The following is a 27505-nucleotide window of genomic DNA, read 5'->3' as shown; positions in this document are numbered from 1 at the left end:
ATCACATTTTTGACCGGAAAAGTAACCCTTTCATTTAAGTTCCATAGAAAATGGTACTCCTTTGATACTTACATACAGTAAAAACACTGCATCTCTTTTTGCTGGGGATTTTTGAAAGGCCCTTTAAATCCCGGGGGGGGGGGGGGGTACTCCTCGGAATTCTTGGTGGGGGTGTGCCGCCCGGGTCTTCAAATACCGACCCTATTTCAGACCTAAACATGCCATTTTCCACACCCGTTATCAGACCTGACCTCTAAAATTCATAACCGTTTTCAGACCTGATAATTATGCATCAGTGCCGAACGGAAGTTGACGCAAGGAGTAAAAGTAAGCTGGAATGACATAGTTTATCTATTTCTTTTTCTCGCTATCAGTTAGTCGTTCCAGTTACGTACTGAGAAGAAAAATATGTCTGTAAGCTTTCGTAAATGTTCCCCGCCCCAAAAACCCGACCCGATTTCAGACCGTAATTGTCAAAATCTATACCCGTTTTCAGACCGAAACGGCTCAAAAACCATATCCTTTGGGGCGGCACATACCTATATACCTTATATAGGGGAGTACCCCCCGGGCTTTAAATATCTAAATCACAATTTCCCCTAATCTTTTCTGTACTTTAGCTCGTGAAATCTCTAACGTTCATCACGAGCCAGAGTTAACCGGATGTGAAAAAATTCGCCAATTCTGGTTGCTAAGGAGTGACGTCACAAATCTGCTTAGTAGCCGTCATCGTATTCGATTTGCGGTCATTTGCGGTTTCACGGTTGGAGCTTGCGGTTACGAAGTCATAGCAGGATGGAATTATTGTTTTATGTTGAAATAAATCTTACCAAGAGCGCAGTGGCATATTGGGAAAAGTAGCTCGCTCTTCCCCTTTCTCATGGACAAGCTATATGGCAACTTTCGACTGTCTTGGAATTGAATTGTGTTCAAGTGAGCCCTTAGAGAGTTTGTTGTTCTTCGATCGTGCGATTATGTAAGACGTCAGTTTCACCTAGCATATTTCATGAGGTAAGGCCAGGTAATCCGCAAGCGGCAAATGTTCGCGGATAAAAATGGCGGGCTTTTAGATCGAAGGTTATACAAAGAAAAAGCTGTCATATGCATCTTTATTCAGCGTTGTGTTAGTCGTCCGTCGCCCCAGCTCCAAAGTAATCAACATAACGATTATTGCATTGATCAGTCGATTTATTTCGGTCAAGACCAGCAAAGATCACTAAGCAAGGTCTGCTGCGAAATCAAGATCAAATCACGGTTTTGCTTCAAAGATATCGATGTACGAATTACCTGCTCTTTACGGAAAAATTGTTCCGGTATTAACTTCAAACGTCCGTCGAAAAGATGTTATGAACTAAGACGAAGCACTAAAATCCAGTCCTAAATATTATTTTTCTCAAATTGTAGGGCATGGTTTTACTGAATTTAGAAAAGGTCAGGCGCAATATATCCTTTGAATTGCGGCTCATTAAGCTTAACTTTGAGATGCATGTAAAACCAGGCGGACATTTTAGTTTAATCTTGATATTTTTTGTAGAGTGATTTCTTTCTGGTAAGACATGTGGATTATTTAAGACGCCATTCTAAAGAAACACTGTATTGAAACACCTTATTGGCTGACCCGGGTTGAGGTCCTGTATCCAGGAGTGCTTCTGGGATATACAACAAAAACAATATAATAGTATCCCTGAAAGGCGGATGTTAAATCCTTTCTGGTCCATCCAGGGTGAAGCATCATTGTAAACAGTAGAAATAATTTGTTCAGTTGTAAACAATAAAACTAACACAAATATTACTTTTATTACCACTTCTGGGTTATCTAAGGTGAAGTCCTAACATTGTTCTATGCTCAGGTGCTTCATGTGAGATATATAACATAAATGATTTGATTTTTTAGGCGCACATTATAAACTTAGACGGATGTCAAAATTATTATAACCTTTCTGGTTCAGCCAGGTTGAAGTCCTTTAAGCATCACTGTATGCTTGAGCGCTTTGGGATATATAGAATAAAATATTTTTAGGCGAACATTATAAACCTAGGCGGATGTTATATACATTTCTGGTTCATTCAGGTTGATGTCCTAGCATGACTGTATGCTTGAGCACTCTGGGATATATAACACAGACAATGTAAATTTTTTAGGCGAACATTATAAACCTAGGCGGTTGTTATATGTCTTTCTGGTCCATCCAGGTTGATGTCCTAGCATGACTGTATGCTTGAGCACTCTGGGATATATAACACAGACAATGCAAATTATTTAGGCGAACATTATAAACCTAGGCGGTTGTTATATATCTTTCTGGTCCATCCAGGTTGATGTCCTAGCATGACTGTATGCTTGAGCACTCTGGGATATATAACACAGACAATGTAAATTTTTTAGGCGAACATTATAAACCTAGGCGGTTGTTATATATCTTTCTGGTTCATCCAGGTTGATGTCCTAGCATGACTGTATCCTTGAGCACTCTGGGATATATAACACAGACAATGCAAATTTTTTAGGCGAACATTATAAACCTAGGCGGTTGTTATATATCTTTCTGGTCCATCCAGGTTGATGTCCTAGCATGACTGTATGCTTGAGCACTCTGGGATATATAACACAGACAATGCAAATTTTTTAGGCGAACATTATAAACCTAGGCGGTTGTTATATATCTTTCTGGTTCATCCAGGTTGATGTCCTAGCATGACTGTATCCTTGAGCACTCTGGGATATATAACACAGACAATGTAAATTTTTTAGGCGAACATTATAAACCTAGGCGGTTGTTATATATCTTTCTGGTTCATCCAGGTTGATGTCCTAGCATGACTGTATCCTTGAGCACTCTGGGATATATAACACAGACAATGCAAATTTTTTAGGCGAACATTATAAACCTAGGCGGTTGTTATATATCTTTCTGGTCCATCCAGGTTGATGTCCTAGCATGACTGTATGCTTGAGCACTCTGGGATATATAACACAGACAATGCAAATTTTTTAGGCGAACATAATTTATAAACCTAGGCGGTTGTTATATATCTTTCTGGTCCATCCAGGTTGATGTCCTAGCATGACTGTATGCTTGAGCACTCTGGGATATATAACACAGGCAATGCAAATTTTTTAGGCGAACATTATAAACCTAGGCGGTTGTTATATATCTTTCTGGTCCATCCAGGTTGATGTCCTAGCATGACTGTATGCTTGAGCACTCTGGGATAGATATCACAGACAATGTAAATTTTTTAGGCGAACATTATAAACCTAGGCGGATATTATATATCTTTCTGGTCCATCCAGGTTGATGTCCTAGCATGACTGTATGCTTGAGCACTCTGGGATATATAACACAGACAATGTAAATTTTTTAGGCGAACATTATAAACCTAGGCGGATATTATATATCTTTCTGGTCCATCAAGGTTGATGTCCTAGCATGACTGTATGCTTGAGCACTCTGGGATATATAACACAGACAATGTAAATTTTTTAGGCGAACATTATAAACCTAGGCGGTTGTTATATATCTTTCTGGTCCATCCAGGTTGATGTCCTAGCATGACTGTATGCTTGAGCACTCTGGGATATATAACACAGACAATGTAAATTTTTTAGGCGAACATTATAAACCTAGGCGGATATTATATATCTTTCTGGTCCATCAAGGTTGATGTCCTAGCATGACTGTATGCTTGAGCACTCTGGGATGTATAACACAGACAATGTAAATTTTTTAGGCGAACATTATAAACCTAGGCGGTTGTTATATATCTTTCTGGTCCATCCAGGTTGATGTCCTAGCATGACTGTATGCTTGAGCACTCTGGGATATATAACACAGACAATGTAAATTTTTTAGGCGAACATTATAAACCTAGGCGGATATTATATATCTTTCTGGTCCATCCAGGTTGATGTCCTAGCATGACTGTATGCTTGAGCACTCTGGGATATATAACACAGACAATGTAAATTTTTTAGGCGAACATTATAAACCTAGGCGGTTGTTATATATCTTTCTGGTCCATCCAGGTTGATGTCCTAGCATGACTGTATGCTTGAGCACTCTGGGATATATAACACAGACAATGTAAATGTAAAGAAACTTAGTGTATTTGTCAATGAATTTGTCATTAAGGAAGCGACAATGCTGTAGGGTGAAAAAAAGTGAGATGGTCAAATGCCCCGGGGTAATTGGGTGGAAGGCTAATGCCCGACCCACCGGGATGGACTGTGTGGGAAAATGCCCCGCTATTGCCCAGGGGGGGGGGGGGGGGATGGGCACAGCTGGAATTGACTGATGCATAAACAATAAATCCCAACCCACAAGCGATGGGTGTGGGATTATCTGGTCTCTAAACGCGTTAACTGGTGGTCTTATTTTACGTCCCCACCCCCTCCCCCTTCTGTAGCTATTAAATAAACGACGTACTTTTCTTAGACTTCTTACGTATTTCTTTTTCTTGTCCCTGAGTACCACAAATGTCCAGAGATGCACCTCACCCCGAATTTGGGTACTTCACATTAGACAGACCTTCTTGTCAGTTTTCATATTATATCGTATTAAAAACTGAATCATTGTATAGATGCAATTCGAGTGATTTGATTGGCTTAGCGGCCATGATATATACGAGAAATGGCGACCATTAAATTGTCTGCTTGTTATTCTTGCACAGTGAAATCAGTAAGATCTAGCAATATTTCTTGATTTTTTTAAATAAAACAATTATTCCATTTGCGCTTGTTGGATATGAGATGATTTTTAAATAATAGCCAACTCGGCGTTGGCTATCTATCATCTCATATCCAGCGTGCGCTCTTGGAATAATTGTTAAATGTTTGACAGAATTATTTGCGTTTTAGTAAGAATTTACGGTAGGGGACATCTTGTGATGTCAGACATTTAATGCATCTCATTGGCGTTCATTTGTGGACATCACTTCACAAATGTCAAAGAACACCTTAAGAATTCAGAAAAATGCAAAGATTGTGAAACGGCATGCGTATGGCTCAAAGGGTCTGTTGTGGCTTCATTGTTATTTAAGCATAAAAATTCGAATACAAACAGGCGCGAATTCAATGTCTGGGTCCACCACGTACATTAATACGATAAACAAGACGTGAAAGAGGCTCAACATTTTTTACGATTACCACAAAAAACCAAACTTCTGCTAAGGAAAGGGATATTAGAAAACTTAGAGGGTATAACGTCTAGTCAATTTATTTGATAGCCGAAAGCTCATGTTTTTAATCTTTTTAACCAGAGAACGTTTCTTAATCCAATATGTCTTATCCTTGTTACAGCTCTATTTTTACTAGTATATTTTAGCTTATTTTGTTTGGTAGCCTTTTCTAGTACTTGTGTGAGCCCAAGGTTAACGCACGCGTGCCGATTTATTGGGCCGAATTTTGTTTGGCCGATTTAGCATGAGTTGATTTACACATAACGATTTATCACATCAAGAAAGTGAATAAGTGGACGAAATCGACCCGATTGATAAAACTTGATCGCAATGGAACTGCTTGTATAAACCTTGCTAAATATGAAATCTGTCAAAGAGCAGCAGAATTTATAAATCGAGCAGATCTTAAGCCCGCGCTATATCAGTAAAAAAAAAAAAAGAAAGCTCAGGCCGACAATTTGCAGTGTGCATACGAATAAGCCAACTAATCGGATCGATTTACATTCCTTTGCTGAAACATTTTCCGTATCTCCAAGGATCTCCAAGTTAGTCAGGGTTCCCAGTGTTAACGACATATTTGCCTCCTTCTATTCCTGTGTGGCGGGCGATTAAAGTCACGATTCCGTTTTTCATTACGTATTAATCTGAATTTCTGCGAAAAGATTCCACTACTGAACTGTTGCGTGCCCCGAAACAGACTGTAGTAAAACATGTCATGCGGGATCCGTTTGCAGACACGTCATATCTCGAAAGAAATTTAATTAAAAGCTTGCAAAAAAGAACTTTTAGGCGCAAGGATTATAACACTTTCGCGTTAAAATTAACGCCGCAAGCGAGACAGAAGAAATGCCAGAATGGATTCTATTACATTGGAATGCTCCGAGTTATTTGACGTCCCGTGGAGAAACCAGGCAAATTGCCTGGTATCTCCAAGGGGTGCCGAAGTTTTATTTTCGTTGCTAAGAACCTATGGCTCGTTATGAATATACCTCCAGCGGCTGGAAAAAGTAATGATAAGAGAAGCAGAGACCGATATAACGTAGAATTACGTTTTAGAGTGTACTATATTTCGGCTGGCCAAACCAACCTTCTTCAGGTACAATAAGAATTTGCATTGGGACATGCGCTTATATTACAAGTATTTGCGCAATAACAGAACTACGTGAAAAGGTCTCTCCGATAGTCCATTACAGGGGCTCCCTCCCCCACCCCACGAATGCAAGTAACTATTTTTGGAAGAACTTTTTTTACGACTGGAGACAATGGAATAATAGCTAATAATGTCAAAGGGGCCTCGTCATTCTCCTTGCCTAGTTCATCACACTCTGAAATAAATGCACAGATAAATGAACAAAATAAGTAAATCATTCAAGATGAAAACTACAAATCTGTGTGCCGCATTTGGCTTCTTTTACCGACAAATTAGGAAAAAAAAACTTACATGCTCAAGTCATCTGTTTCTTGTCTATTCCCGACTCTATTGCCTTCATACTCCTGTTGTTTCTCTCTCGTCATCAACAACTGAAACTAACAGACATCTTCTAACATGAGGGCGTTTCTCGTATCAACACTTGTCTGACAGCCCACGTTAAATAAATCAATATTCTGAACATAACTCCTAAGCTTTCCAAACAAAATCGCAAAAAAATTCAAAATCCCCCTCTCTCTTATTTCCCCAAAAGAGTTGGGCGGGACTACAAAGAAAACAAACCTAAACGTAAAATAAAATCACTCTCGGATTTATAAAGTGAAAAGATGAAGTTTGCGTGAAAGGCGCCAGAATAGCGGCGGGCGGAGGACGCGCGCGTAAAGCGAGGGGAGTGCGGAGAAAGATGAACTCAACGCGACAGTTCTAAGCCGGCACAGGCCGTTTTATAGCTGTTTGATTGGTTCAAATGAGTAACTTATGTAAACGACCAATCACAGCAGAGTTGCTGTCTTCTAGACCAATCAGAAGAGAAATCGCTCGGTACCTCCCACGAGTTTGTCCCGAGCTTTCTACAGATTACTGAACAATTTGTTTCGTTTGCTTCAGTATTTGTGACCGTGACTGGATCTGAATTTTTTTTCTTTTTGGTTTTAGTGGATTTTTTCACAGGGGAAAGCTGCTCTAGAAAAAAACTGCGGAAATGGTCTGATACACCTATATACCGTACATATATCATAGTCTCATGGCGGTTTACAATTCTTTTGTGGGGTAAGATCGGACGTCAGCATGTAAAAGTACCGCTGGCAGCCGCTGTCAGTTCTTATTTTGATCTCACCCACCCACCCACCCAACCCACGCACCCACCCAACCCACGCACGAATGTGAACGACAGATGAAATCATAGATAGAGATAGACCACCAAACCGGGGACTACGTCCCCTACTCTTTTCGAACAGTGTGAGAAGAGATAGTTGGCCGTGCCATTGAAAAATAAAAACGTGACATGAAATTTCGTGTACCTTCAGTATCCTCATTCTGTAAAATTTGATGTTTGGGTGGAGGATTTCTCAGAAACAAAAGCAGTGGAGCAAATAGTAGATTGAGAATCGCTAGCCCTCGCAACACCCTGAAAAAGAAAAACAAACCCATCACTGATAAAAATCATCTATAACGATGAGAAGAGACAGTTGGCTGTGCCATTGTCATGTTAAGTGTAAGAAGGAAATCTCGTCCATTTTTTACCATGGAAAACTCCCTTCAGCCATTATTAATCCTCCAACAAGTGGCCCTGAAAGAAAAGAAAAGGACGTTGCTCTTTTTGTCATGACACAGAGATGTCTTTAAACCCAAAGGAAGCCAGAAAATGATATGATAGTTGTAATTGTTTTAGTCAGTACCTCAAGCGTACTCGGAAAACAGAAAATCCGAGTTCTCCCAACAGGGTATGGTCCTGTTGGAAGAACTGGGATTTTCTTTTTCCAAATACGCTTGTGTCGCTGAGTAAACAAAATACCTCTATCGCATTTTTTTTCGCACCAAATGATAGTTGACAAAAGATGAAAGAAGTCAAAAACGTGATGATGACGCAAACCCGGTTTCATGTGCTCATTTGGTTCCGACAATATAGCTCAAAAATCCATTTTTTTTACCAAGTGCACAAACTTTAAACGCCAATGTATCATATATTCAAGCTCGTTCAGCTAACGCTCTGGGTTGCGGAAAGTTTCTGGAAAGCAAACTACTTATAAGGTCTCATAAGGACACTTACCAAAAGCGAAACCAACTGAAGCAGCGAAGTCCTCAATTGCAAACACACTGCCGTACACGGAGGCGTGTCTAAACAAGAGAAGAAAAGGACAGTTATTTTGTACCCCATGCGATAAATCGACCTCCAAGGGTGGTACCCAGGCACTGCCCCTGAGCACTGATTCTGTGGTCGCTAGCAGCTACACACTCTCTGCGAGCGACCTGGACCGTCTGAGAATCAGGCTACCCTGAGGCAAGTCTGCACACGATTTGCTAGATGCCCAAATTTTATTCATCAGCCTCTAATGGTATTCAAAATGATGAAAATGACCAAAACATATACAGTTTCTTTAATCCTATTGGTATGAGAAACGAGTGCCCAACAAAATTTCATTTGATCTGTGCCTGCCATGGATACTGTGGTCTCCGGCAGCAAACGCGAGCTTTCTATTTAGGAAAAATTTCCCGTTCAATTTGTTGAAATACCAATGGGACGCGCGGATAAACCGGGATTTTTTCGGAACAAACGGACCAACTTGGGAGGTACGCCTCACCGCTTTCTCCTTTTCAACCGGTTGTATTCGGGCGGAATTCACGTTCCATTTGCAAAAAAAAGCCATTTCGATTATTGTGCTTTTGAAAGGTGCAGGTCTTCTGGTTTTTTTTTTGTTGGCTTTGTACGTCATCACATAAACTTTTTGATCTAGCAATGAGATCGCAATTAAGTTTCTAAATGAAAACGAGACCATTTGCCTGTATGGAAGAGAGCGTTTCAATTCGACAATGAAAATTTCCAGAGATACAAACCGAAAATGGAAAGCGCCCCAGGCTCCAAGTCTGGACAGGATCACTTAGAAAAAACTCCAAGGAGGAAGGTATTCCTCACCTGATGTCCACTAAATAGGCCAAGGCCGGTGCCATGGAGGCATCTACCATTCCTAGGTAACAAGCACAAAGAGAACCGGATTATCACAGTTAATTATCGATAAGCATGGACCTGAGAACGGGCCACATACTTCCCTGATTATATAGGAAACACAAGCGATGCCAAAGTCTGAAGGCACTATATCACGCGTAAGATGAGGTCTAGCTTCGCGTTCTCGATTGTGATGGTTTGAAACCACACATAATTTGTTATGTTTTAGGCTTGGTAGATAAATGATAGAGGTATTTTTTCATTCAGTGACTGAGGAATACTCGGAAAAAGTACGCCTGTGTCACTGACTCATTCAAATCCTAGCAGTATGCAGTTCGCGGGCGACCTGCACCGTTTGCAGCGTCCTACATGGTTGGTTGAAAAGAACGAATAACACAACAACGCACCCAACCCTAAAAAAACAATGCAGCTGCAGGTTATCAGGGTCCAGTGAAGATAGAAAGGTCCAGCTCTACTGTGTTTCACATGAACCTAGTTTTATGGTCTAACTCCCACGAGGTCTCTTATAGCTTAGTCAGTAGAATATCTGCACTACTGATCGGAAGGTCATAGGTTCGACTCGCGTTGGGAGAAGTCACTGACTGAAAAATACCTACATCAGACATAATTTTGTTGGTAATAGCAGTTTAATCAGTTTACTGGCGTTTCAATTTGCCAAAAGAGAGATTTAGCATCGCGTTTAGGGCAAACGGCAATGAAGCTTTTATGGTTTAAGCTTATCTCCACCCACGACAGCTATCGAGCAAACGCTAAAAAGAGAGAAGTGAGTACGAGAAACACAAGTTTATGAATTTTAGAACAAACAGCGGCTTGACGTTTCCCGTTTGGCGTTTGCCGTAAACGCGAAGCTAAATCTCTCTAATTTTATGTCTCATAAACGGGAGAAGAATTACCCGCGTAGAAAGTATTTCCGTAAGTTTTGCTGTTCTTGGGAAACGTTCCCCGCTTTTTGGACACGCCAAAGAAGACAAGAGCCTAACTTGCACGCCCCCAAAAAGCAACTCTTTCTAAACGCACTTACCACTGGCTAGAAGAAAATTAGAGAAATGTCTCCTTCCAGTTACATATTTTTTCTTGATTTCAAACTTCAAACGAAGAAGGCTAAGCGACAACAGCGCGTTTCTTTTTTCCTTTTGTACCTGAACGATTTCACTACAAATTTGATTGATTGCTGGTGACAATAATGACCACATCACGCTACAGTGCACAAGAAGACATACCAGTTTTGGGCGGGCTTTTAACCCCCATTAACCACCACTACACGATATGTAATCTGATTATGCTCTACTGAACACGTGCAAATATCACAGTAGGTGCTTGAGAGCCGACAAAATCCATTAGGAAAGCTGCGATTGCCTTAATTAAGAGGGAAATGTTGCTTCAAGGGTGATCATTTCTGAGCCGCAAAGTTATTTTCCACGCTTAGCCAAGCACGACAATCGCAAGTATCAGTGCTATATATATATATCAGTTTTAGTTTTGCTTGGGCGTGTTTTGGTTTTGGTTGTACATATTTGTAATAAGTACTTATCGTTATATTGTTTTCGACTTCCATTTATACCTCCAGAGAGTAAAAGCACTTGAGACCCCGTATTTTACATGTTAGTCATGGGTCGCTAAGTTGTGTCGCTTTCGTTTAGTGTTGGGATTAGACTTCAGTCCTAGATAGGAATGTGGTTAGAATATGAAATCAAGGCTTATTCTAGGAGTAATTTCAACAGGAACTAGTTACTGCTCTGTTTTTGCTAACCTTTCTAAATTACTACCTTTTCGGTTCACAGTCTAATTCTGCGCCCCTTAAAACACTCAAATTTTATATTTTGCTATCCTTTCGAATATTAGAGGGTGTAAAAGGCACCCCTTTCAAACAGGCAATTATATGGAGTACCATCGCCCCCCTCCCCCTGAAAGTTACAGAAAGTTTCTCTCCATTCACTTCACAAAGCAAAGTGTATCACTTGCTGTCTGTATGGGTTTTGGACTGATTTCAACGCGACTGCGTCACGTGAGGGAAGCACAACTTGGGCGTAGACACGCATATTTTGAGAGTGTAAAATGCACCCCTTTGGGCGGGAGCCTCCCCGTATTAAAAAAAAAAAAAAAAAAAATTATAACTGGGAGTACCCTTCCCTGCTTCTCCCTCTCTCTCCCAGGAATTTAGAATCTAGTTTACGGCAAACGGCAAAAGTGAGATTCGCGTTTACCGCGTTTTCTTGAAAAAATGAATGCATAGACGAGAATGATGTAAAACGATTCTGGCCTTTCATGCTAACGCAAAACTACTCAATTTTACTGAGAAACTGAAAGCAGCGAGCAATGATAAATGTAGGATAAACTTGGTCGTGTGGCCTTTCCTGCCGTTTGCTGTAAACGTAAGCTTAATAATTATTATAAATCTCTCTAATAATCAAATCTCTTCTCTGTTCGGCTTTTGGCCTTTTACTTCTCAAAGCAAAGTGTATCACTTGTTGCCTGTGCGGTTTCTTGACTTTTTACCTGATTTCAAAGCGACTGAGTGAGGGAAGCGAAGTCTAAACTGGGCCTAAAAACGCTTTAAAGAAAGGATGGAGCGCTTTTCAATTGACTGTCGAAAGTACTTTCGCGTTTGCTTTGGTTTTGCATTACTAAGTTCTGTGATTGGTTAACAAAACTCGCGCCACTTTCTCAACCAATGAGAAGCAAAACCAAAACCAAGCGTGTCTTGGCCGCACGCGTCTTCCCGCGCTTGGCACCAGTTACATGTATTTGCTTCGAATTCTGATTGGCTCGTTGTGTTGTTTACATCTGTTGCGATTGGCCAGAGTAATTACCTTGGTTTTGGTTTTACGACACTCAGTTGGAAACCGCTCTATAGTGCAACAAATCATATTTCAGTTTGACCCACCTACGGAAAATCCAAGAGCAAACAGTGGGGCTATAAGGACCGGGAGAGTTTTAGCAACAGGAACCTGTGGAACAGCAAAGTGCAAAAAATTATGTTCAAGAAACAACTGAAAGTGTTTTCTGGCAAGGATTAGGTAAACCTATTTGGAGGGTTTCTCTTCCTTACAAACAGGACCTATGCTTTGCCCAGGGGGGATACTCGGGTATAAACGTGACAGAGGAGAGGGGGGGGGGGGGGGGGGTCCGACGTATTTTTTTGGGTCTAAAATTTTCAACTCCTGTCTGAGGGTCTGAGAAATCTGCGCGTATTTTTTGGGGTTCGAATTTCTGCCAGGCTAATAGTTATTATGCAATTCAAGCCAAAGTTCCCGCAAGATCCGAAAGGCAGAAAGGCAGTATGTATTCTGTTCTTAAGGTAGCATTTTTAGGGTATAAAAGTCATGTAGTTTTTTGGGTCTAAAATTTCCAGTCTTGTATTTTCTTGGGTGCACAATATAAGGTCCATGTATTTTTTTGGGCACAAATTATTAGGCTCCGTTGGACCCCCCCCGTCACTTTTATACCTGAGTGACCCCCCTGGGATGCCTTGTTGTTCAAAGAGCAGAAATAATTGAAGGGCTGGAGGCATAACCAACCTATAGCGCATTTCAGATAGCTTTTTGTTGTTTAAGCTGACCTTGAAAAAAATCATCACTTTGGCCCGACCATGGCAACCCTGAACTTCTCTTCGCATTGTCTTTCTTTACCGACAAGAAAATGGGACCATCTTTAGGGAAGGAGGGAGGGTACATTAACAGATACACAAGTGATTCTGTGATGGAATGTCAGGCACCTAATCTAAGGCAGGGAGTAACGCTACTTGCTGCTTCATGCTATGGAAAGTGTTTAAGGATGGCTGTAGCCTGACAGACCTTTTGCGTAAAACAAAATGAAAGGAGTGATATACTGCTTTGGTAGTGAATAAACAAACAGAACTCGAACACACACACGGACAAAGTCAGAAAAACAAGAACAAAAAGGAACATTTAAAGAGATACTTACCACGCATAGACTAATTGCAACCAACACAAGACCAATTAAAGATGCAAGCCACCTGGAGAAAGACAATGAGGACAGAATTGGAAAAGTTTTGAAAAACAGTCAGAAAGAATTTAAAACGGTTTCAAAAACGTCCATTGTCAGTGGCTACAGACCTTCCTATCTTGTTTCCAATTGTTCCTAAAAGAGGAACGGCTACAAGGTATGCTCCAGTGCATGGCAGGAAAATGACACCTGCCAATCAATCAATCAATCAATCAATCAACCAATTGGTCACTTAATCAATCAATCAATCCATCAATCAATCAATCAATCAATCAATCAATCAATCAATCAATCAATCAATCACTCACTCATCTATCAATCAATTCAACCATCCCTCAATTATTCAGACATTTTAAAGAAGGATCCAAAACTACAAAAGGGGCAGTATCATGGGAGATATCACGATTTGGGGCAAAAATTCACTAAATTTAAACTTGGAACACTGTGAATTAATTTCTAAATCCTTAATTTAAAGAAATATGAATAGTGATTCTACTGAGATGAAAGGTTGAACCCAAAATATAGTACAACCGATTTTTAGTGCGTTACGACAGCGAAAATTGAAAACGTCAGCCCGATGTTTTCAAATTTGAACCCATTTTTATTTTGGTCATCTGAAAGCGAAAATATCCGTGGATACTTTCTTTGCATTCTGATAGTCTTTTAATGAAATCTTGGTCATTATATCTTGGCTGCTATCAAATGAATAGCGTCTTTTCGATTTTCAATGTGTTACTAAAAATAGCGTGATACTGTCCCTTTTATGCAACAGTACATTTTCATTTCATTTCATCATGGGGAAGAATAATTGGTGGGATTTTATACCTATCTGCCATTTCTTGGCGTCCATAGTGTCTAGCAGCCAGATGGGTAATGTTGGCTCTAGCAGAGCAAATGCCATGTTACAAAAACAGATGGCACCTATAGAACAGTGGTTGGAAGGAATGTTATCTTTAACACAACAATAACAATGATGATGATGATGATGATGATACCACGGGATTAATAAAACAGAAGGAATTGGAAAAGATTGACCAAAAAGTACCAAGACCTGAAAATCGAGGTCAAGAGACTGGGAAAAGAAACATGGTGTTTGTTAAAGCGGCACTGTCGCAGATATTTCGCTGTATTTTCATCAAAGCTACTCAAAAATTTAACATAGAACCTTTTCTCTAACATGAAATTGTTCGTAGACAAAGGGCGAAAAATATTAATTGATTTCTCGAATGAAGAACAAACTTAAATCTTCAATTTTAGCAATTTCACCAAAATACACAAGAAGAACTTGAAAAAATTTGCCAATTTTTAATCCATTTCCATCCACACCACCCGCAGCAAAAGATAACAAATACTAGCTTATCAATACTTATAGCCTAATTGTTAACGATATTGAACCTTTATTTTTACATTTCCATCCATACAAATATGTTTGTTCGCTATTCAAAGGCACACTAAAAATCAGTGACACCGCCCCTTTAAGACATTAACACTGATAAGCCAATCACTGTGAATGACACTGCAATTGGAGAAGTACAGTTGTGGATATAGGGAAGAGACATAGAGCATCCAGCCCTACGTTCTTGTGACGGAATGATACTTTTCCTTGACTTTGAAAAGGCCTTTGATTCTTTAGAATGGGACTTTCTCTTTAAAGTGCTTAACACTATGAATTTCGGTCCAAGTTTCCTCAACTGGATCAAAACGTTTTACACCAACATTTCTAGCTGTGTTGTAAATAATGGCTACTCGTCGGAATTTTTTTCTCTCCAAAGGGGTGTTAGACAGGGTTGTCCTCTTTCAGGTTTACTCTTTGTTCTAGCTGTGGAGCCACTCGCCCACCAAATAAGAATCGATGAATCAATCAAAGGACTTGAAAACGGAAATAAGATCACTAAACTCAGTATGTACGCTGACGACACCACCGCTTTCATTCGCGACGATTCATCCGCGGTGTCCCTACTAACTCTTCTCGATCAGTTCGGTGACCTTTCCGGCTTGAAAATCAATAAGTCTAAAACCGAGGGTCTTTGGCTTGGTCTTTTGAAAAGCCGATTAGGCAAAGAAGAACCTTTTGGCATTTCATGGCCGAAGCATTACGTCATTGCGCTTGGAATCGCTTTTCCTTATCATGTTCAGGTTGGGAATAAAATCAATTTCGACGAGAGGCTTGCCAAACTCAAAAAAGTTCTAAATACTTGGTCAAGTAGACATTTAACGATCTTAGGCAGAATTGCCATCGTCAAAAACTTAGCTCTCGCCAAACTTGTTTATAGTTGTTCCGTATTAAATGTTCCCAAAGAATTTATAAAAGAAGTCAACAACAATATCTTCTCTTTTATTTGGAGATTTAAGCCAGATAAAGTCAAAAGAAAAACTCTGACCGGCCCAATAAGCCACGGCGGTCTTAATATGCTCAATTTTGCTGACGTTGTTAAATCGCTCAAGACTTCGTGGGTTAATCGTTACTGTCTAGCAAATGACCGCCATTGGTGTGCCCTCCTTGATTCGCTTTTAGGTAAGGTCGGTGGAACTCTCTTATTTCAATGTAACTACGATCTTAAATTACTCGACCTCAAAAATCTCTCTGTTTTTTATAAAGACGTTTTAGCTGTATGGCAAGAGCTCAATTCCAAAGATCCACGTAACGCAAATGAATACAAACAAGAAATCATTTGGAACAATCGGTTTATAAAGATAAACGGAAAATCGTTTTATTATAGATCATGGGCTAATAAAGGCATTTTGAAAATAAGCGACCTCCTAAACATCCATGGCCAGTTCCTTTCGTTCGAAAACTTCAAATGCAAATATAGCGTTCGCTCTACTTTTCTCGATTATGCTGGTGTTCTTGCGGCAATCCCTAAAAATTGAAATCCTGTACGGTTACAAACCTGAAACGACCACCTTCTACGCGTTAAACCATTATCTTCTTATTGCTAAATATCATGTTTTTCTTGCAAGAAACCAGTCTGAGACTCCAAATTTAAAGGTCTTTCTTGCCTTACTAGACAGCAAGATCAAATGTGAAAGACAAATAGCCATTAGAAATTCCAATTACGAAAAATATAGAGCTAAGTGGACCACTCTCAGCAACTACGATGCGTGAAGCACTTTAAGTATGAAAGTTGAGTAAGGGGAATCTTTTATTATCTCTTGTATGTGTGGGTGGGGTGCGTGTGTGTGTATGTGTGCGTGTGTTGTGTTAGCATCGTATGCAGGATGACGTAGCACGTGTATTTATTTCGTAATTAGTTAAAAAGAATACAAGCAATGTAAGTACAATTTCTGTAAGTAGGTCAAGCAATGTAATGTAATGTAGTAATAGTAGTGTAACTCAAATAGTCATGTAACGTAGTATTGTTTGTATGTGTCGTTGCTATGAATAAAAAAAAAAAAAAAAAAAAAAAAAAAAAGCCCTACGTTCTTGTTACAGACTGTATCTAGAAGAAAAATAGCATCTGGAAAACAATAGAAAAGATCAACGGAATGCAAATAACTAGCATTTTTCCTTGTGAGACTGAGACTTAACAGTTTTAAGAAATGCAAACCAGAGAAATGACTATTTAGTATCAAGACTTCGCTTAAAGAACAGTGGAGACACTGAGATGGCGTTGTGAAAAGACAACAAGACTCCAAGATGGCTGTGTGAAAAGGTTGCCACTCTGGGATGTAATCACTCAAAAACAAGAGTTGAACTTGGAATGAAGTTTTGAAAAATTTTTATTTTTGAATGACCATTAACCACTTCTAGTAGAGGGGGCCAGTTTGAGAGGAAGAGCGGAGAGGGGAGGGAGGGGGAATGAGATGAGGGCTATCCCAACAAACCAAGAAATTAAACAACTGGAGAACATGTAACTTGGGAGACTGTCTTCAGAACAAGCTTACCACTAGCAATGAGAATGTAAGGGTCTGACAGCAAGTCCTTCAGTGTTGGCTTTACAGTCTGAAAGGTGTCAAACAATATTTTAATGTCATTATTATAGAAATTATGTACTGTTAAAATAATGATTAACAGTTAAAATCATAGATCAAACAGGTTACCAAGACTGTAGCCTAGTAATAAATGAAATGTCAGGGAAATGTCCAGACCAAAATGAACTGGACCACCCAAGCTGAGAGGACTACAAAATGCTTTCCACACTGTAGAACCCTGGAATAAGGCAAAGAGTGTAGCCTGCGCATATACCAACAACCACTCCAGCTGATTGCTAGACAGTTCAGATAACCCACTGACTTACAGTAAATTCCTCTTTAAGCATGGTTCCTCCTAATACAGACTGAGATATTTTTGTCCAATTTCTGACCATGTGGGAAAAGTAGATCTAAGCAAGGGCTATTGGAATCCAAAAAGACAACAATTTATTATTCTAAAATTAAAGCATTTTAAAAATACAAAACTGTGTATGTAATTTTTCACAAATTGAAGGTTAATTATCTCTGAAGAATGCATGGTTACCCCATTTTTCTTTTTGGATTCCAATATCCCTTGCCAACATTGGGTTTAATTCCAGCGTAGTTAAATGCATGCAAAATATCTTAAGTTTGTTTTAGCTGTCACCACCATTAAGAAACCTGAGTTTCTTGGACCACCCCGAGATGTGTAGAACATATATACAGTAGCAAAAGGAGGAACCGTCCTTAACTACACATAAACAGTTGGCTTAATAAGATCTTAACAAACCAGCTACTCTAGATTCTCTTCTTAGGTGAAGTATTAACACTTACATTTCTTGGCATGATTGGTTTCTTTGCAACTATCACCAACACTATTAAACAATGATAAAATAAAATAAAAAAAAAATAACAAATTTTAAAAAAAAAATGTTATGCAACTTCAACAGAGCTCTTCCAAACAAGACAGGTGGACTAGGAGACCAGCAATGGTGGCCATTATAAACCTAAGGTTATTTGTTAGAGAAGGTCATTTACGACAAACTCAGTCTACGGTGTTTGACCAAGAACTTATTAAAATCTTTTGTGATAAATGAAACACCTGTTTACAACAAGTGTAGTAGAGGAATTTAACTCTAATGCAGAATGATTAAAGTGTGTATGATAGAAATGTTTTATTTGCTTGATCAAATCTTCATGTTGTTCTTGTCTGAAAATCTAACAAATTTGTTTGTATCAAATTTTCCACTTCCATTTGGTATATTCAATACTGTGCAAGAAGGGAGACTAGGACAGTAGTGGGATAGGGCTGTGATATCAATGCAGTATTGGGCAATTCCAGAAAATATCCATACCCAACAACGGACGGCCTCCATGTTTTAACCCCCCCCCCCCCTTGCCTTCGGAAATTCCAAAATGCGTCATCCCCCCATGCCCTCAGAATTCCATAATTGTGAACCCCCCTCCCCTTCAAAATTTCCGGTTTTTCTGGTAAGTACATTTTCGACTTTTAGCAACCTCCTTGTATCCCACTGGAGGTGAAATAAATGCCTCAAACACAGAGCAGGAAAATTGATAACAAAATTTTCCTATGATACCAGAAGAACAAGAAGAATTGAAACAAAAAAAATCTCTTGTTTACAACAAAAACAGTGAAAAAAACAAGCAAACCAAAGGTGATGAAGATAAGGCCAGCCAGTATGAAGAATGGGAGTCCTTTTCCAGCAAGACTGTAAAACAATCCTCCAAACGGGGGTCCAGCTAAAAAGAACCAAGAACAAGATCAAAATGTGTATTCTCCTCTCTGACTGCTGTTAAAATTCCTCTTGATCAGTAACAATAAAAAATATCTTTTTATTGCAACTGATCAAGACATCTCTGGGCACTTCAGTTCCCAATTATTGGGAACTGAAGTGCCCAGAGATGTTCGTTTCAAAGAGTGTTTCATACATCCAAGACAACAGCTCCCACCTGTCAAGCTAACATAGTCCACTATTCTCCAGCGAATAGTGGTTTTCCTATCTCACAAAAGATAACATAATTTTGGGGCTGAGCAGTGCAACTTTAAATTTTATAGCAAAAAGGGATGAATTAAAAAAATGCACCACTGAAAGCACATTTTTGGCAGATATCTCAAATTTGATGGTGGTTCAAAGTAGCTGACCTATAAGAATAAGCTAAAAGATTCTAAGTATTACCTAGGACTCCAAGAGCTGTAGTTCCCATAGCTATTCCTATAGCTGTACCACGGTCATCATCATCAGGATAAGCAGCTGCTAGCATGGCTAAACCTGTCAATAGTAAATGGAAAATACTTACAAGGGGATCCGAAAAATTTAGATGTTCTGCGACGCGGAATGGGACTAAAAATTGGGATGCGTGAGTGGGGGAAGGATGCTGTTTACTACAAATACAGAGGGAAGGATTACCACCATCACCACCATGCTGACAGTTTTCTGACAAGGCAAAAAAGAGTTAATCAGGCACCAGAAAACTGTTGAAGCCACCCACCTCAAAAGCCAAAGGGCCAATTATTTAAACAGAGTCTAACTTAGGCTGCAGCTTAAGACAATCAGTGGGCCTCCAAATCTGTTTAGAAGGAGTTTACTTTAAGTAGATACAGTGTAAACAGTTTTCTAGTCTACGATGCAGGCCTTCTTGTTATCGCCAGCAGCAGACAATGTTTAGACATGACTGTTGGCAAAATTGAAAATGGCCTAGTACATGGTTTTGTTTTAAACACCATCTAAACTGTGTTATAACTTATTTATTAATAACTGGCCCAAAGTGTTTAAATGAATGTATAAAGTGAACTTATTGGAATTTCCAGAGTAGCAGGGGGTCTGAGACCAAAAGAGTCAGCGGAAGTGGGAGGGGGGAGGGGGGGGGGGGCTTGAAATTTTATTGCAATAACATATTTGAACTCAACAATCTAGCCCACTATTTTGTCTTGATTTTGAACATCCTACTCCAAAAAATGTTTCAGGCAACAAAAGTTAATTACTTTCAACCAAATTGGTTACCTCTGATTCTGTCAGTGTAATTCAAAAGTTCTTGAAACCATCTTGGGTCAATCATACCACAGTTTCCTGTTTGACAGTTTGTCTTAAGGTTCCCAAATTCCCAGATAAATGTCAGATGATTAAATGGGTCAGTTCTTTTGAACACAAAATTGCAAGAAAATTAAGGAGATATCTATATAGTTCGCTAAGTCTACATGCTTACTGGAAATAAGAATAAAAGATGAGCCCAGTCCCTGAATTGCCCGAGCTGAGAACAGAAGTCCATAACTATCCGCAAAGGCATATGCTGAAAGAAAAAATAATTGAACAAATTAAACAAATTAGATTTTTGTACAAAACGAGTGCATCAATACCATCAGTCAAGTAACATTCTGATTTACCACAACGGAACTGACCAGTGAAGCCATCTGTTTACGAATGGAGTTATTAAAATATAATGATCATGATTATGACATGATTTAAGAAAGACGTAGTTATTCATGTCATAAACATGATCCAAAGAAAAAACCTGATCATGGACTTACTGGAATAATGAGCCCATGACAAACCACGTACTACTAGATGCAACAGACAGGTTAATGAAGTTGAAACATTCACATCAAGTTTCATTTTCACATTTCATTATTCAAATTACATAAAATGCAGTACGTACTAGAAAAATAAGTAGAGGTGTACTTCATAGAGGAATGCTTCAAACAGTTTCTGAGATTTGATTGGGACTCTTTGCAGCCTACAGCTTAGGGTGTCCTATGCACTAATTATATTTTGGTTCCATGATGACAGATTTATTTGGTTCTTCATCCCACAAAACCTTATTACTGAATGTTTAGTTGGCCAATAAAACACTTAAAAAACAAACATTTTGAACAAATAGTTTCATTTTTTTTTAAGTGTGTGAGAGGGTGAACTCCTGTAAATCATACTTTCTGATTGGTTCCGGTAGGGGGCCGAATTTTTCTCCCTTGCTGCCCGCGAAACCAGGCCTGATTTGTTGCAAGATCTGGGCCTTGTTTCTTGTGGGAAAAAAAACCACATTATTCACTGGCCTAGGTCGGTCTGTACTGGGAAAAAATGTCCCCTCTGTCTTAAGTAAATGGCCATACTCGAGACCTTGGGTACAGTTTTTCCCAAATTATACGGACCTCCGGATGGTGAATAACATGAATGTAGAAGTTGCAAATTTGAGTCCTGAAAACAATAGAAAATTCTATTAGATAACTTAGATACATTATCAGCTTAGTGAGTAGGTTTTTAAATAATTAATGTCATATGCAGTATAACCTTCTTAATCTGTGCATTTCAGAAATTTCATGAAACATTCATGGAATAATTTATTTTCTGATGATTGACTATTACTTCCACCCTGAATCCTTTAACCTCTAACATCAAAGAACAAAATAATTTTCCTATCTTGTCCCCATACTTTTCTTATAGATGTACTCTGGGGAAGTTATTAAAATATCAAGAAAATTCACAATGGGTGATCATATCTTTAAATTCTCATGACCTCAGGGGTTGAATAAGCATTGATAAAATTTACAAGGAGAAATTTGATGCTGATCACTGTTAGAGCTTAAAGGGTTAAACTCAAGATAAAAAAAATATCTTACTAATAATTACCAAGAGTTGAGACAAACAAGACACAGAAACCACTGTACAATGGAATGCTGTAGCCAACTCTGCAAAAACAACAGTCATACAACTAAGGAATAAAATAATATTAACAGAAGGAAAAAACTAAACATAATCATTTGTTTTTAGAAGGGCATGAGAGAGTCAGATTATGAGCTTTTGTTTACCTTTCTGTTAAATAACCTGCAAATGGATTCACCACAATCTGCAAGATTAAAAAAAAGATCCTTTAGAAAACCATTCACCAATTGAAGGGCTGACAGCATACTAACTGTCAGACCCAAATGACTTCTCAGATCGCTTTTTGCTGTTTTAGCTCAGATTCACAGTTTTCGCATGTGCAGATTGGCCTTGAATTCCTTCAGGAAACATTGATCCAATGATTTATCTGCTGCTTTGCGCTTCGTTTGCATTTAAAAGCCTTTGATTTATGGCCAAAATTTTCTCAGTCAAATCACTTCAGTTGGCACCTCTCGTAAGCAACCACGACGAGTTGTTGGCCCCCAAATATGAGATACAAAAAATCCTTAGATGTGATAAACCCTTTAAGGACGGTGCCTACTATTGTTACTGCGCATACGTTCTGCGCATCGCGAGATACTTGGGTTTCCTATAGGTGGTGGTATCCCGGGATATTCTGGCGCGGTTTAAAACTATACGGAGAAAGCAGAACTTAGCAAATGGTTTTGGAATCTCAAAAGAAAATTGGGGGTAACCATGCATTTTTCAGAGATAATTAAACTTCAACTTAGGAAAAAATCTCGTGCATTGCTTTATATTTTGGCGCTTTTTAGAGATATCATTGCTTAATTATCTCTGAAAAATGCGTGGTCACCGCTTATTTTCTTTTTGGATTTCAATAGGCCTTGCTAAGATCTACTTTTCCCGCGTAGTCATAAACCGCACAAAAATACTTCGGTATTAGTAGGCACCGTCCTTAAAATAAAAGCCCATGGACTAGTGGTCGGGGTGTTATTAGGGGTTAGTTGAGTGGGGGGAGAGGAAGCGAAAAAATATGTGTAATGTGGAAAGTACTTTGGTACTTTAACAGCTGACTGCCTGTAGAAACTGAGAGAATTCAGTGCATAGGGTCCTCTTTTTCAACTTGGATGGGCTCAGTTGCAAAAGATGGTGAAATTTTGGTTTTCCCATCACCTCCCCACTCCCGCTCCCCTCGGTAGTCTAGACACTCTCCCTAGATCGCGCTTGCTTTTACAAACTAAGATGGTTGCAGCTCCGTCGAGGCGTACCAGTCTCGAGAATCCCATGGGAAAATAGGGGGACTGTGAACAGTCTACGAACAATAAGCCCAGGGAAACAACAACAAAAAAAAAGCTTTCAGGATCCAAAAATTAATTTAAGCATACAAACTTTTGACTCTTTCATGGAATCTTTGTCAAGATGCGACATCTCAAGTCACCTGACAAAAACTAAAAACATCTCACTATTTGACAAAGATTCCGGAAAGGAGTCATAAGCTTGTTTGCTTAAATTTACTTTTGGATCCTGAAAGCTAATTTTGTTTTCTAAACTTCAAATGAGAGGATCAGAAAACAATATATTTTCTCATAAGCCCAGGGTTTTATATAAATACAATTTTGGAAAAATATGGTTAATGCTCCAGGTGTCAATAATATTGAATCTAAATACTAAGCACTTAATGACTGGTCCCAAGGGAAACAGTGAGTTTTGTTTCCCCAAGACTCTCAATGTTGGGTTGAGGGGAAACAAAACTCACTACTTCCCATGGGGCCAGTCATTAAGTGTTTTGTTATACCTCCCAACTCAAAAATAGTGCCATGACTACAAAAAAATTATTTTCTTGATGAGGGCTGGCACGCAAATTTGCTGCCATTTCAAGGTGCACAACCTGATCAAGGCAAGTCGAAAGTTCAAGTTGTTGTTTCCCTGGGGAGTTAGTGAGTACCCATGGCACGTGACACATTCTCCTTCTATCAGAAAACTTATTTGAGTTGGGAGGTATAACAGTATCTAAGTATCTTAACCCCTCACCCTTACCTGAAACCCATTTCCCTTGCATAAAATAATTATTTTTATAACATAGCGTGCGTGCATCCTAATCTAATTCCTATTGGCGTCATCATGGTAAATTTCTCAACATACGCATGGCCATGCGTCCATCCGATGACGTGTAATAAGCTTTCTCAAATTCCTTCTGCCTCAAACGGTTTTTAAATATTGTATGAAAATTAAATCACCTGAACAAAAGCCTTTGAGGCAAACAATGCTCCAATCTTAAAGTCCATAGATGAATCCACTGTTGAGGAGCTATTTATGGATGTGTTGTTCTTTGTTGAATTGTCCGAAAGCTGTGATCCACTAGTTGGTTTGTCAATATTCAAATACACTGGTATGATGGGTACTATAATTAAAATCAAATAGAATAATTTTAATATTACTGTAAAACAGTGATCAAGTAGATGTATTGTTTTTGCAGTCAGTGATACAGGCAAACTCAGAAAAAGAAAATCTGAGTTCTTCAAACAGGAATTGAACCTAAATGTACTCCAATAAATACTAGTTTGAATGCTCAAAGACTACTGGAGCTACTGGAGATGTGTGGGAGCTAAGCCATTAAAGTAGTTGGGGGGAGGGGGTATTGTAGATTGGAACCACTTAAGGCGGTGTCACACCTGGCAATTTTATACGCCGATCGCGGCGAATTTGATTGTCATTGAAAATCGCAACCGATTTTTGCCACCGATAGATGCGGACACACTTGGTGATTTTTTTCGCCGATTGCCGCGATGTGGCAATTTTGAAAATTCATGTGATAAAATTACCCAACCTGATGGGTTGACTTTACCGGCGATTGGCAGTAATGGCCATATAAAATCACGGGAACGGGCACACTTGGCGAATGCCGGCAAATTTAATTGCCAATAATTATCTGACATGCCAGAGATCGGCGATTTTATCGCCATGAAAATCGCATATCGTGCCACCGGCCACACCTGACAATTTTTGCTAATCGGCATATAAAATCGCCAACTGTGTCGCCCGCTTTAGGGTGCACTGTTTGAGTAATGGCGTTATTGGGTATTGAGACAAAATATCACAGGAAGTGTTTTTGCCAGTCAACTGATTTGGTACCCAGGGGTGTAAATACTTTGTTAGCCAGGCAGCAGCTGCTAGCCAAATAGGCAGCCATGTAACCCCAGGTGCTGTTGTTAACAAATTGATCACCATCACTGAAAATTGAGAACAGATTATGCTGATAATGAAATTTCTGAGCTTCTAGATTTCAAAATTTTCTGGGGAACATGCCCCCCAGACCCTGTTCTGGAAAGGGTCAAAAGTTCACACAGGTACCTCGCTGGTTGAAAAAAAAAAAGAAAGAAAGAAAACTTATTGAAACCCCTGTGATGGCACCTCTAAGGGGTGAAATTAGGGAACTTAAGCAGCGACGACGGCAACCCCAACGAAAACTTCACTTGAAAATATAAATTTGTTTAATTTGTGCTACTTCGCGATTATCTCCACTCGTTCAACTTTCACAGAAACGGCGAACAACCCAGGAACCAAATTGTAGGAGCGGTGTGCAAGGAAAGAGAATGAAACTATTCACCGCGTTTGATCACGCTCTACATGAAACCTTGAATTTGGTCATTTCACGTTGCTGTTTTGCAGAGGATGGTAAAGAAATGTACCAAAATTTAAAACGCACATGCAGATTGATTGCTTTTGCTCATTAAACCTATTGTTTTGAGGCGTCGTTCGTGAATTGAGACACGCCTGTTGCTTTTGTATGAAAGGTCCCCCCTTGATAAGGTGCATCTAGCAAAATAAGTTTTCTTACCGATAACGGAGAGTAGAAGGCAGTCACATAGAGCGCATAAACATGTTATCAACAGAATAAATCGCTTTGAAATCTGTCTTTGTGCATAAACAGATGAATCGTCCATGCTGGCAGGGATGCTGGGGCTTATGGCGTTTGCCGGTTGCTGCTCCTCTTCGCTTTCCGTCATATTGCCTTGCAAAAATGACTTTATATGTAATCAAAAAAATGTGTAATGTGGAAAGTACTTTGGTACTTCAACAGCTGACTGGCTGTATAAACTGAGAGAATTCATTGCATAGGCTAGAGTCCTCTTTTCCAATCCGGACAGTTGCACAAGGTGGTGTAATTTTCCTACTCTCTTAGTTTTACCATACATGAAGTGCGTACACTTAATGTATCCATCCGCAGACCTGTAGACTGGGCATGAGCTTAGCGTGGTGAATAAAATTTTTCTCCAGTGCCGGGGTTTCTTTCAAGTTTTTTTTTTTTTGGCTATTGTTGTATTTTAGATAATCAATGTAAAAGGGGTACCATCAAATAACTTGTTATTCATTTTGGAATTTTTTTACCCGTTTTCAGTTTTGTTGGGAATGGGAGCGACGCAGGCTCGCAGCGCGAGATTTGGCGGGAAAATTATTACTCGTGTTGACAGAAACAAACGATGTACATTTCAACGATCAATGCTCGCGTTGTCGATGAAAATCATTCATCGGTTTGACGCTCAGTACAACGAACTATGTAAAGGATCCAGTCGTTACAAACGTGCAAACCGCGATCAGAGGATAAAACTCAACTAATAGATCGCAGAATGGATCAACAGAACACAGATGAAGGATCATCAACCTTTCTACAACAAAAGCTCGCCATAGTCCTGCGAGGTCGCGTGCTTTCTTTCAGAGTAGCTCGGGCCACTGGATAAAATACGTTGAAGCAACGTCGGTGAAATCATCAAGGTAAGCTTTGAAAACGTTTTTTATTTTTTTTGCCAAACAAGGTTATATTCGAACTCATATGAATTGAACACTAAGGCCGATAAGCTGAGCATGGACCGAAGGTTAAAAAAAATGAGTTCTCCGGTAGGAAATTAGGTGAAGCTTGTTTAGTTAAGACTGTTAAGTCTGCTTTTTATCTCGAGATAAACTTTGTTTAGTTTGTGCTGAGTTAACCTGAGTATCAGGCCTTCGAAATGCCTGATACTCGGGCTAGTGCTGAGTAAATTTATAACACTAGCTGACCTGTGGACTTTTTGAGGTAGAAAGATTGCGTGACAAATTGAAATGGATGATTGTTAATTTTTGTCTAGGTGACAGGGTTGAGATATTTGACCCTATTGTGAATTCCAAGTCTATTGAATGAACTATTCATTAGACAGGTCTACCAGATAAACGAAAAACAAAAATATTCTGGTTGGTATCGGAAATAAACCAAACCTGCAATTTTCGTACGAAATATGGGTCCAGTCCTTCTGTTCCTGTGCTAGATATGGGGTGGGGACCCCGGAGAGTTATCAAATTCTGTAGCGTGCTCAGTTTTCCCCTACCCCCTCCCTCTTCCATCTATGCAAGTTCTGGATTCCCCACTGCCAGTCCCTGAGAATGCCGTTGTCGCAGTGATACAAGGGAGTTAAAGAAGCTTCTACGGCGACGGCAACGAGAACTTCACAAAACAATAAGATTTAATGAAAAAAGCGAAGGCCCTGTACGTGCGTTTTAAAGTTTTGTACATTTCTTCGTCGTCCTCGGGCAAACAACAACGTGAAACAACCAAATTAAAGGGTTTGTGGAGAACGTAAACATATGAACGTAAATTTTTCATTCTCTTTCTGAATTCATAAGCCGTTCCCACCTGCTCTGTTACTGGATAGTTCGCCCACATTGTACAAGTTGAACAAATTGGAATAA

At 39.4% G+C, this 27505-nt stretch overlaps 1 protein-coding gene across 1 annotated transcript; it reads right to left on the bottom strand.

Annotated features, from left to right (window-relative positions):
• Nucleotides 1–6223: 6223 nt before the first annotated feature.
• LOC146465794 (synaptic vesicular amine transporter-like) lies at nucleotides 6224–25961 on the bottom strand. Its single transcript, XM_085128012.1, has 19 exons — nucleotides 25623–25961; nucleotides 24022–24185; nucleotides 21970–22007; nucleotides 21791–21849; nucleotides 20373–20456; nucleotides 19346–19438; nucleotides 18819–18908; nucleotides 17982–18022; nucleotides 17142–17199; nucleotides 14082–14177; nucleotides 13367–13445; nucleotides 13215–13266; nucleotides 12175–12238; nucleotides 9240–9291; nucleotides 8376–8443; nucleotides 7850–7895; nucleotides 7627–7733; nucleotides 6620–6705; nucleotides 6224–6503 (listed from the first exon to the last, which is right to left on the bottom strand). The coding sequence occupies exons 1-18, from the start codon at nucleotides 25789–25791 to the stop codon at nucleotides 6665–6667; spliced, it is 1401 nt and encodes a 466-aa protein (XP_084984138.1). The 5' UTR covers nucleotides 25792–25961; the 3' UTR covers nucleotides 6224–6503; nucleotides 6620–6664.
• Nucleotides 25962–27505: the final 1544 nt, after the last annotated feature.

The sequence above is a fragment of the Pavona decussata genome, unplaced genomic scaffold (assembly GCF_977016875.1).
Source record: "Pavona decussata unplaced genomic scaffold, jaPavDecu1.1 SCAFFOLD_155, whole genome shotgun sequence".
In the NCBI taxonomy this organism is placed as follows: domain Eukaryota; kingdom Metazoa; phylum Cnidaria; class Anthozoa; order Scleractinia; family Agariciidae; genus Pavona; species Pavona decussata.
This window is presented reverse-complemented; position numbering and strand designations above follow the sequence as displayed.